Source organism: Syngnathus floridae, chromosome 3, assembly GCF_059516105.1.
Source record: "Syngnathus floridae isolate MCC-2025c chromosome 3, RoL_Sflo_1.0, whole genome shotgun sequence".
NCBI lineage: Eukaryota > Metazoa > Chordata > Actinopteri > Syngnathiformes > Syngnathidae > Syngnathus > Syngnathus floridae.
The window spans coordinates 13,385,962-13,398,119 of record NC_142415.1 but is presented as its reverse complement, the minus strand read 5'-3'; the positions used below and the strand labels follow the sequence as shown (position 1 = coordinate 13,398,119).

Here is a 12,158-nt window from a genome sequence, read left to right as displayed (position 1 = left end):
AGAGGGAAAAGAAATAAGTCTGAGACTTCTGCACTGTTAATCTAACTCTGTTTAGTGAGTTAGAATATGTACTCTCGCCTGGTGTTGAACAGTATTGATTTAACGCTGGAGAGTTTGCACTTATGGAAACTCTGAAAAAGTCTTCCAATCAACTCTGTGGAAGTTAATTCAACAATGGACTATTTGCTGGATACGGTAAGTCCCCATCCTCCTCCGGCTGATCATGTTGTGTGAGATGAAGGTATGGAGTTCATGTGATGTCATGGTGAAATGGAGGACCTGCTCCAAGAGCGGGTTGTGTAGAAGTTACCAAAATAAATGCCTGCTTCAGTTTGGTTCCATATCTAAATGGATTTCGCATGCAAGAAGTATGATGAATGACACTTTGGTGCCTGCCTTGTTGTTTCTGCTTTCTTGCAGACATTGATGAGTGTGCCAGTAGACAAAATAACTGCACCAGGGAGCAGACCTGCATCAACACATACGGAGGCTTCCAGTGTGTTCGCGTGGACTGTCCAAAAAATCCTCATGCCACATACGTCAAAACATCACCCATGTGAGACTGATGTGCACTCACTGGCCAAAACTATAAATACAATTTGAGATACAATGCAAAAACTCAATTGACAAATATTTTTTATTTAAGTACAGACCATTACAACCAGAATAATGAATATTAATGATGATAACAAATGACCCTGACAAAAAAAGAAATTGTACCGCTCTTGCATTGTATGCAAACAATGTTATTCCACTTACTCTTGTTATTGTTTCTTTCAAGGCGCTGTGAGCGAAATCCCTGCCCTGTGGATAACAAGCTGTGTTCTCAGGCTCCAAATTCCTTCTCCTACCATTACCTGGCAGTCGTATCCAACCTGTCAGCCCCCCGTGTCATGTTCCGGGTTTCGGCGTTGCGTCCAATAGGTGACACGCTTCGCTTCTCTCTGCTGGGTGGAAGGCAGGCTCGGCGCCACTTCACAGTCCAGCGTTCAGATCGCCTGACAGGTCAGCTGATGCTGAGCAGCCCAGTGCAGGGCCCTGCCACTCTGGAGGCTGAGGTGGAGATGAGTGAGCTGGAGAGAAGGGTCCAGCTCGGCAGGTACATAACCAAAGTCACCATGTTTGTTTCTCCATATGAGTTCTAAAACAAAAGATGGGTAGGAGTCAAAGGTCAAAAGTTGCAAACTAAATGCTATTCAACATAAACATGAACGTTGCTCTTGCACTGCTGTTTGGCTGTATTCGAAGACATCCACGCATTGCTAAACAAATGCTAATATGGTGTAATTCTTTTCATGAATTCAGCAAAACATTCATTGTGTAGACCACGTAAAAAGAAATAATTTCATTCCATTAAATAAATTCAATTTACTTAAATCATTACAAATACACGTTTATTTGTCTATACTATGTATGCCAGCAAGTTATAGCGACAGGCAGAACAATGAAAGGCTCTTTAATGGAATAGGCTACAATAAACCTGTGTATTGCCGCTGGCCAGTCGTATAACTTAAGAACAGATTTGTGTTAAGTTAAACTGACCAACATTTCACACAACTAGTTAATATGTCAGTAAAATGAGACCAGATTATGATTTTTTTTAGTACATATATACTAATTGTGATTTTTTTGTTTACTGGTGTGCAGTGAGATTTTTCTTATGTAAAATTCATGTCTTGCCCAATAAAGTTTGGGAAAGCTGTTATAGACGTTACTGTTAAAACTGATTAAAGCACTAGTTCTTCACGTTCTGAAGTTTGTTGCCTCAGATGTGAATTGATATCATAAATGCTTTTAGTTCCGATGTGCGTATGTATTGAAATGTGAACATTTTACATCTCCCGAATAAAGATAAACATTTAAATAGATTACGCTGTGTGAGAAAAAATATGTGGTTATATGTGGAAAGATGGTGTGCAGGTCTTCTCTCAATTTGGTCTTCATGGAAGTGAAAGGTGCATGTGAGTTGTTGCAACACTTTCTGTCGAAAAAGCCCACAGAGCAGAGCTGTTCTACAAACAGAGCACCAAATAGAGGCTGCTCAAAGAGCTACTATGTTCTTACAGTACACCAACAACCTGGCTGCTTAAATTCACCTAAATAACCTGCAGTACCACGCCTGGGCAAAATTTTTACATAGTGCATGGTGTGTCTGACCCATCTACTGTACACATACTCATAAATGGTTTGTAAATTTGTGCAATGTTTTAATCAAGTCCTGCCGAGCACAAACATGTACCTATGAATCATATGTGAATATTTCTAGCAAACAGGATGTGTTCAGGTACTGGTGGGTCTCTGAGCTGTGGCTGGGACTGGCTCATGACAACAGTCGGGCCCAAATATTCAGCCATCAGTTTCCTGCATGTTAAACACAGACAGTAAAGATGCAGAAGAAGGCAGACAGAGAACATTGGATAGTCATCAGTGCTTGAAAGATGCTGACTGAATTAAAATGCTGTCTTTATTTACATTGCAAAATAGTTCTCTTAATCTTCCATTCCCCTTCTCTCAAATGAGTAGCCTCGTATCTGTGTTTCAGGGATTAACCCTTTCCTTTTAAACATAAACATGTCGCTTCTTTGGTCCCTCTTAAGATTGTATTTGACTTCTTTGTCATTACGCATTTGTTGGATATTATTTGGTATCTTATGCTTTGTGCATTCCATGAAGGGTGTAGAAATTAATTGGATCAACAAGTTTTGGAGTTTTTGACTTGAGAAAGTCTGCACGCCTGCGACCTTCGTGAAGTTAAGCGGTTTGGAAGATGAATGAATGAAGTAATGAATGAATTGACTGACCCTCAGAAATTAATTATGAATTCAGCCGACGGCACTTCAAAACTAGATTTGTTGCTTTTATTTTAATGTGATTCCTCATTCTTTTTTTAATATGTCTTTCATGTCTCTTAAACTTCTACACACATTTTGCACAAGGCAAAGCAACGTAGAAAACTGAACGTTGTTCAGTGGATGTTAAAACGCGAAACAACACCGCTCCCTTCTGTTCACATGTGAAAACTCCACCCACTCGCTGCCAAAGTAATTTCCATCTCGCTTTAATAGACAAATAAATGTTTTATTTACTTCAACATCTAGATTTAGTCGCAGGACAACATAAACTCATGATGTCTTTCTGAGCGAGTGTGCGTGTTTGTGTGTTTTAACAACGTCTCGAATTGAACAAAACTATTTAATAATTTATAAACAACCGCGGTGCATCTTTTACTAAATTATTGATTGTGTTTCATACACGCGTTTAAGTCATTTTAATTTTTAAGTATTTACTATAGTACTATAAAACAGATTGGCGAAGGTTTGGCTGAAAACAACCTTTAGGGAAAAAAAATGCTGAAATGCATCATCCATCGATACATCCTGGATGGATGGATAAATAAATATATGTAAATTACGCTTGATGATGATGAGGAGGATGCGGAAAAGGGACGGATGGAGTTAGCGCAAAACGCTTAACCGTAATGTTAAAAAAAGAACAATCCCAAACTTTTTCCCGGCTCCTCCCAATGACTTCCCCCCCACACTTCCATTTTTCTAAGGAAAAAAAAGTTTTATCCTTTAACCATCATTAACTTGAACAACATCCAAGTAAGTAACATCAAATGATCCATTATATCTCAACCCCAAAGAGCTGCACGCTTTTTATCGCTCCAGTCCACAGTGTCCAGTAAGATTTTTGTAAAACTTGTTGGAAAGTCTCACGTTTCCCTTGTTTTTGTTCCCACTGCTGCTAACTAGCTTGGAGCGTTAGCTTAGCTTTTTGGTAAACACGACAAGCGCATCTACTACTCCAGGGCATCCCGCGACTTAAAGAAGTAAAATGACGACTTTCAGTGCCGTAGTCGACAGACCATTTCATTTCTTTAATGGTACTGAATTACCAATATCCTAACTTTATTGTATCAGTAGTTAGCCACGCATGGTCTTCCATGGAGTGCGACGAAATACTTACATTTTGCAAACAAACATCGGTTTAACTGTTTTTGGTTGTTTTATTGGATGCTCACTTAATAAGAATGTCAAATGTACGATTTTTGCATCGTCGATAGTTTTTTCTATTGTATTATTCGGAAAATGTGGTAAGAAAACATCTTAAGACTAAATGAAAGTAGAGTATAGTAATTCGGATATTATTCTGCGAACGTTTCTCCCATTTTAATCAGTATATATAGGCATCTACTATTTGCTAGGATTTCACAGTTCTGAAATCATATTCCACATTTTTCACAGAAATACCAACAAATGAAGTGTAAATAATAATAATAATGGTTGACTGTATTAGTAATGCAATGACAGCTTTATTTCCTTTTCATGATGTTGTTTTTCCACGTATCAACTCATTGTTCTTGCATCTTCCAGCCTGATGTTCTGTGATCGCCCCACGATGACACAGTCGTAGCTCCGACGTTGTAGAAAAATGTCTCCCAAAGTGCCCGGCGGCCAGGGCAAAGGAGAATATTCGGCAGTTCAAGTCGCAGTCCGAGTGCGTCCGCTGCTACCTAAAGAACTTCTCCGCTGTCACGAGAGCTGCATCACTGTGGACCCGGAACTACAGCGGGTCACCCTGGGTCACGACAGACACTTTCTTTGTGACTTTTTATTTGAAGAAACGTGCTGCCAAGAGGAGGTTTATTCTGCAGCTGTCCAGCCACTTATCGATGCTTTCTTCCAAGGTTTCAATGCAACAGTCTTTGCTTACGGTCAGACAGGCTCGGGCAAGACTTACACCATTGGAGAAGCCAACATATGTAAGTTGTTTACCTGCATTTAGTCATGAAATGTGCTCAGTAGCTTGATGTGCTTTGAACCATCCTGCTCACTCTAAACTGCACTTTGTTTGTTCCAGCATCATTTCGAGATGAAGAGCAGGGCGTCATTCCCCGCGCTGTTGCGGATGTATTCAAGCTGCTGGATGAGAACGACCTCACGGACTTCTCTGTCCGAGTGTCCTATTTGGAGGTCTACAAAGAGGAATTCAAGGACTTATTGGAGGTGGAAACAGCCAGCAAGGACATCCACATTCGGGAAGATAAGGGCAACATAGGTAATGAAATTTAGGGCAAGCTATTTTGTTGCTATAATAGGAATTATACTAAAGCTGTCTTGCATGACGTATGCGTTTGATCTCATGTCGATTTCTGCAGTGCTGTGTGGGGTCAAGGAGTGCGTAGTGGAGGGCCTCGATGAGGTGTTGAGTTTACTGGAATCGGGAAACACGGCCAGACACACTGGCGCAACTCAAATGAATCCCAACTCCAGCCGATCGCACACAATTTTCACCTTGTACATGGATCAGCGACGGGGAGCTTTGCGTCTGTACGGGAGCGCCGCTGGTGGCGGACCCCAAATGTTGTCTTCCAAGTTCCATTTTGTGGACTTGGCTGGCTCCGAACGCATCTTGAGAACGGGCAACACTGGAGAAAGACTGAAGGAGAGCATACAGATTAACAGCGGCCTACTTGCCCTTGGAAATGTTATCGGAGCCCTCGGGGACCCAAAAAGGAAAGGCTCTCACATTCCGTATCGAGATTCGAAAATCACAAGGTGCTTTTCTGGTCATACCCTACTATTAATGGAGCATATATATATTTTAAATATATAGTTTGGATTATTTTTTTTTCCATTACTGTTTTACACAGGATTCTCAAAGACTCTTTAGGCGGAAATTCCAAAACCCTGATGGTAGCCTGCATCAGCCCGTCGTCGTCAGACTTTGACGAAAGCCTCAATACACTAAACTACGCCATGAGAGCCCGCAATATTCAGAATCGTGCCACAGTCAACTGCAAGCGAGAGCCGGATCGCGTAGAAGGGCTGGAGCAACAAATCAAGGCTCTTCGTCGAGCCCTGGAAAACCGCCACCGCTCAGAGACCCGCATCATTTCTCACGCCGATCCCAACAGGAGGCCGCGACTTGGCGAAGGCGAGATCAGCAGACTGCAAGCGCAAGGGGCCCACTATCGAACCTGCACAGACACTGCTTACAGGTGATGTAGTGTAGAAACTCGGGTACAAATATCAATGATGTCATCTGCTCAGTGCATAATTTTCTCCATCTTTGTCTGATCTATCACGCATGTACCGGAAACGTACTAGATTGCTACGCGAGCTGCAAAGTGAAGGGGTGCTGACGACGGAACAGAGTCTGAAAGTCAAGGAGTGGCTCTGTTCCGTGGAGGAGGAACGTAGTCGTCTGACGACCGCATCTGGACCGGACAGCGGTATCGAGAACAGCTCCACAGAAGATAGCCTTACTTTAAGAAGGGAAAGGCCTGCAGTCAACAACCTGGTGGGTCTCACTCAAACCTTGGAAATAATGCAATTAAAGCTGACCAGTGATGGGACATTGTGATTTCCTTGGAATACTATTTGCAGAGATTCAAAACAATTCAGCACAATAACTATATACTATTTAATATAGTCATATATTTAGTAATGTTTATAAATTAAGGTTTAGGTTCAGTAAACGGTGGATTTTTTTCTGAAACATCATTGCCAAAAAGTTCAAATGGATAGTAGAATCCGTATTGCGCAAGCTTTTATAGGTCAAAAACAAAACATGAAAATAACCCCAAAACCTGATATACTACAAGACATTTTTTAATTCAGCTTCCGAAAATATGTATAAATGCGAACATGTGCAACATGGTAATCTCGTTCTGCAACGCGTGCCCAGGATTCCGATTCTTTGGAGAAGTGGAGCTATGAGCGCGACTGTGCCAAGGATGGAGAGAAGGATGAGACTGTCGTCCGGCTTCAAGCGCAGGTCTTGCGTCTGGAGAGAGAGAATACTGATTTCCTGGCAGCTCTGGAGGATGCTATGGAGCAATACAAGCTGCAGGTCTGATCAAGCACAGCTCTGCCCCCGCCATTACTGTGATGCTTTTTGCTGCGTTTATTTCTGCTTATTTACAGTACATCACAATACAGTATGTTTTCTCTTCCAGAGTGATAAGCTTCAGGAGCAACAGGACCTGATTGCAGAGTTGCAGTGTCTGCTAGCCAGTCCCGACGTGCGCGGCTTCGGCCTTAATTTGTGCTCACGGCCTCACACCGCCCCGATTAGCTCCGTGCAACAAAGCCAAAATGGAGGCTCACAGGTAACCAATCATAACAGTTTTTTATACACCATTTTTTAACAATTATCTTTCGAATCACATAATAGTAAAGGTCTACCTAAGCTGACATCTAAACTCGCATCTTTGCAATTACAGGGTGATATTCTGGATGTTTCTCTCTGTGATGAGCAGATAAGCTCAAGTGCGGCAGAAATTCATGGGATCAATGAAGACGGCGCGCAGTGTAACCATCCCAGAGTGAGACAAAGGTTTGTTTTTGAAATCACAATTTGCAGCGACCAAGATCAAATATTGAACCGATTAACTGACAGGCAGGTGAACCAAACCTGGACCAAGAAAGACATGCTCTTGGGTGGACGAGCAGTCGGTGGTAGAGGGCTAACATCTCAGCTACTTGAGCTCGACCAACGCCCCAATATAACCAGAAAAGCATGTAAGTTTAAGATACCCGCTTTGGAACGAAATGAGTACATATCGTTTGGCCCTCATTGTTGCAAAGACGTCCTTTCCAGCTCAGTGCAAATTGAATTTAATAGTCATAGTATTTTTTCCTTCTGTTACTTCTCAGCCAACTCCAGTGTGGGTGACACATCTGTACGCGATGCTCTGAGGGGCTTCGAAGGTGTTTCGGAGTCGGGTCTTCTTCAGGCCCAGCAGAAGATAAGGGAGCTGTCGGTCACGATCCGCATGAAAGAAGAGCTCATCAAGGAGCTGGTCAAAACTGGTACACAACACAATCTTCTTTAAAAGCATGCCTCAAACCTTTTGTGTGGCAACATTTCTGCACGCCGGATGTGATTTACCAGGCAAGGATGCTCAGTCCTTGAACAGGCAGTACAGTCACAAGATCACAGCTCTGGAAAGCGAAGCCGTGCAGGCCCGGCAGGAGCTCCACGAGGCCCAAAGGCAACTCCAGGAGCTGGAGAGGCAGGAGAGAGAGATCAGTGCAACAGACAAGACCAGAGCTCAGGAGTGTCGACGGAAGATTGCGGCCGCTCAGAGCAAAGTTCAGGTTTGTCTGGCATCCGGTCTGGATTCTCTCTGCTGGGAAACCAATTTATAGATTGTCATTATGAATTGAGATTCACTCAACAGCCACCTCATGAGTTCCCTCCGAACGAGAGCAAGTGTAGGGGTTAACATTTGGAAATCCAGTTTGACAGTGAAGCTTTTTTTTTTTTTTTTCTCTCAATGAAGCTGTTTTTGTTTAAGGTTCTCAGTCAACGTCAGAGGGATACGGCCCATCTGGCGAATCTGCCAGCGCAAAGCGAGCGCCGGGTGCTCGAGCTGGAGCGAAGTGTTCAGTCCATGCGGCAGCAGCAGGAGCTTCTGCAGAAGCGACTACGTCAGGAAAGTCAGCAGAAACGCCGTCTGGAGACTGAGATGCAGCGCAGAACTCACAGAGTCAAGGTATTTTTGTTTTGTTACTTGAAAAGAAATATTTTGATCGTCATCAAAATGAGTTCTTCAGAGCCGCACACTAACTCTTCATTAGGAACTGGAGATAAAGAATGAGCAACAGCAAAAGATTCTGAAGATCAAGACTGAAGAGATCGCCGCCTTCCAAAGGCAGAGACGCAGCGGCAGCAACGGCTCCGTCATCTCACTGGAGGAGCAACAGGTTTGTATTGCACAAGCGGGCTTAATTAAACGTCATTCTGTTGTGATGAAAGCTTCCTGACGATGCCAATTGGCACCTTGTGTGAACACGCAGAAGATAGAGGAGCAGAAACGCTGGCTGGATGAGGAAATGGAGCGTGTACTGGAGCAAAGACGAGGACTCGAAGGTCTGGAAGGCGAGCTCACAAAACGAGAGGAAATCCTTGCCAAGAAAGAAGCCCTGCTACAGGAGCGCAGTGGTCTGGAGACCAAGAGACTCCGTTCCAGTCAGGTATTGAAACAGAAACCCAACTAGCTTAAGGAAATACTACAAGGCTACATTTTCACTGGGGTGCTTCATTTGTCCTCCCTGCAGGCACTGAGTAAAGATCTAGTGACTCTAACAGGACGCATCGAGACCCTTGAGCACGAGTTGAGCGAGAGGAACGGTCTCCTTCGCAGCAGCAGCGCTCAGGACTCGCAACAGATTCGACAAGAAATCTCTAACCTGCGTCAAGAGAAAGATTCCTTGCTTAAACAGAGAGTGGAGCTGGATGATAAGTTGCGGCAAGGAAACCTACTCTCACCTGAGGTTAGATTTTGCACGCTAAGCATTTTAGCACACAAAAAAAGGCATTCTTTGCAAAGGCCCAGTAGCGACTATGCCCAAATATATATTTAGTTTGTTTTTATGTAAATGTGTTTTATAAACTTAAAATTATTGTTGTTGTTTTTTTTCCTTTCGCTTTGTGTTGCTGGTGTTCAAAAACACCGGTTTTATTGTCTCCCTGCAACCTCAGTACACTTTTAGAAAATCATATCTGTCTTCAAAAACATAAGTGTTTCATTTTAGCTCTTCTCATGAATATTCATGCTCAATTCAGTCTTATTTATGTAGCACCTCGTGTCCTATACCAGGAACATGTTTAGGCCCACTGTCCTTTGATATAAAAATGCTTTCATTTGATTAAGGTGACTCAACTGAAACCAAGTGCGAGCTTAATGTTTTCTCTCTAATTCAACCAGGAGGAGCGAACCCTCTTCCAGTTGGATGAGGCCATCGAAGCTTTGGATGCCGCCATCGAGTACAAGAACGAGGCCATCACCCAAAGGCAGAGGCAGCTCAGGGCATCCGCCAGCATGTTGTCCCAGTGGGAGATGAATCTCATGGCCAAACTCAGCTACTTGTCGGCCTCCGAGACAAGAGCTTTGTTGTGCAAATATTTTGACAAGGTTCGTGGGGCTTTTTTTCATCTCTCAATGATTACTATAGTGTGTAGTGACGGTAATGCTGGTTGTCTTGCTCAGGTGGTGTCGCTGCGCGAGGAGGAGCGTAAGCTACAGCTGGCACTCGCCGAGCTGGAAATGCAGTTGGACGAACAGCAAAGGCTGGTTCAGTGGCTGGAGAACGCTCTGGATCGCACGCAGCTCGACACCGACCGTAGGCTCACGCAGCAGCAGAAGGAGCACGAGAGGAGCGTGCAGCTCTTACTGCAGCAGTGTCGAGGTTTCTCCATTTCTCCAGGAATTGACATTTTCCGGTTTTCAGTGAATTCTTTATTTATGTGGGAGAATTTGCTCACTTTTTTCTGCATGCCAACACAGAGCAAATGGACGAGGGCCTGGCAGGAAGGCAGCGGCAGTACGAAGGATGGATTCACGGCCTCAACAAGGAGCTTAACCACTACAAGGCGGCAAATCTTGAACTAAGCAACAAACTAAGGGAATTCTGCGGCTCTTCCAGCCAGCCAAAGGAGCAGGTCAAAGGTACATTCCGAGTCTTATTTTCATCCTTACAAATAGGATCGGGCACAATCAAATTAAATTCTGTCCTACTGTTGTGCTCTGCTCCAGTGGTGCCATGTAACGGTAAACCACTCGTTGTCAGTAGCATGGACAACCATGGGGGACGAGGGACGCCAATGAGTGAAAAACCTCCAAAGTCCAGAGAGGAAATGCGGGAGCTGGTGAATGCACCTCTTCCATCCACATGGAGGCGCTCTTCTCTGCCCACCGAGGAGCCCGCCCTCATGGAGGAGCTGTGGCTTCCAATGACCTCAGATGGTCCTGTCAACCGAGTAGTTCAAACCGGCTTGAACTCGTCCACCGTTGGGACATCCCTGCCCGCTATGAAGTCTCGAAGGGAGTCCCGCCGCAGCAGCCTTAATGTCGGACCACTCAATTCAAACAATGCTTTCATAGACTTGAGGAAGAATCTTGCCTGAAAAGCATTTTAGGAGGGGGTAGAATGGCTTTGAAATTGTTCACTATGGTTTCTAAAAGAATTGTTTGAAATTTTATATATTTGTATTTAATTGTTTAATGGACTGATTTGAATACAAAGCACTTTGACTATTGTAGTGTCTGTTTTTAAGATGTTTGAGGGTATGGCTATCAAAGCTGAGGTCAGTCATAATTTTTTTTTTTTTTTAAAGAACTCACGTATGTGGAAGTGCAGATACTTATGTAAAACATACGGTGGAAGTAGATGTACTCAGCCAGGTTGAGTACCTAAATGCTTCTCAACTGGTTCAGATTAAATTACATTAAAATATTTTATCTGCCAAAATACAAATGGCATTTATATTTTAATCTAATACAGTTTATCGTTTGTTCACTTACCACTAGTTTTGTTTTGTATTTATGACCTAAAGTGTTTTTCAGTGAACTCCGCCATAAACCGAGAACTTCTTGACCTGTACAGTTTCCTTTTAGCATGGCAGTACCTAAATCTGAACAGCAGAGGGGAGTGTAACCTAATGGAGGTTGTACCCAAGCGCACATGAGTAACGCTCCAACGTTGTTGAAACGCGGATAGGTGAGTAAAATACACTACTGTGTTGTTTTAGTCATTCAAAAAGTTTTGTTCATTTTCATTTCCCAGTACTTTTTATCCTCATTGCAAATTAGACATCAAGATGGCTCATTTTTGAATTCATATTCACCATACAACAATGAACAAGACTCCTGTAAGTACTTAAATGTCATATTTTGTCTTTGGTGCGCAGATAATGTCGGGCAAAAAATGTAAATTGCATTTAATTGTTTGTGTTTGTTCAAACAAACACACTAACAAATACTTACTGGTGATTGAAGAACGGGGGTTTTGTAGGTGGGTGGCAAAAAGCATCTCAAGGTTTAAAGTGGTTAAATTCCAAACAATCAAGTCATGTGATTTCTATTTGGATCAGCACTGATTCCGAGTAATGGGCAGTAGAGAACTACATTATTGAATACCATAACTAATCACACTAAAACCATATGATGAAATAGTATGGGATAGAATAACATTTTTTTTCCCCGAGCAATTTGTAAACAATATTGCAAACGCTCTTAATTTTCGACTCTAGTAAAACAATTCAGCGCACCTGTCAAACGACCTGAATGTTTGTCCAATATTCCAAAGCAGTATTTCTGAACACTGACACTTGGGGGCAGCAAACAAATTTCTTCTTTCTAGTCG

The 12,158-nt window shown here is 42.9% G+C and overlaps 2 protein-coding genes across 5 annotated transcripts in view; both read left to right on the top strand.

The window, feature by feature from the left end:
* Window positions 1-1,868, top strand: part of LOC148400647 (fibulin-7-like) — a 64,136-nt gene extending 62,268 nt beyond the window's left edge. For both annotated transcript variants that reach the window (XM_088370581.1, XM_088370580.1), the window contains 2 exons: window positions 421-556; window positions 782-1,868. In XM_088370581.1, the coding sequence (XP_088226707.1) occupies window positions 421-556; window positions 782-1,145 (500 nt within the window). In that variant the 3' untranslated portion in view covers window positions 1,146-1,868. The remainder of the gene's footprint in view (window positions 1-420; window positions 557-781) is intronic.
* A 1,556-nt stretch (window positions 1,869-3,424) lies between these two features.
* Window positions 3,425-11,052, top strand: kif7 (kinesin family member 7). 3 transcript variants are annotated; one of them, XM_088371953.1, is made up of 20 exons: window positions 3,425-3,605; window positions 4,377-4,765; window positions 4,864-5,061; window positions 5,162-5,561; window positions 5,657-6,004; window positions 6,114-6,306; window positions 6,694-6,858; window positions 6,965-7,117; window positions 7,232-7,344; window positions 7,408-7,529; window positions 7,665-7,820; window positions 7,903-8,108; window positions 8,309-8,506; window positions 8,592-8,717; window positions 8,811-8,987; window positions 9,072-9,287; window positions 9,722-9,928; window positions 10,004-10,202; window positions 10,301-10,462; window positions 10,550-11,052. In XM_088371953.1, exons 2-20 carry the CDS (start codon window positions 4,435-4,437, stop codon window positions 10,918-10,920), a joined length of 4,041 nt encoding a protein of 1,346 aa, XP_088228079.1. In that variant the 5' UTR covers window positions 3,425-3,605; window positions 4,377-4,434; the 3' UTR covers window positions 10,921-11,052. The 3 variants fall into 3 exon arrangements, with proteins under 3 accessions (XP_088228079.1, XP_088228081.1, XP_088228080.1); XM_088371955.1 differs by having other exon boundaries at window positions 3,425-3,684; XM_088371954.1 differs by lacking the exon at window positions 3,425-3,605 and adding an exon at window positions 3,754-3,886.
* Window positions 11,053-12,158: the final 1,106 nt, after the last annotated feature.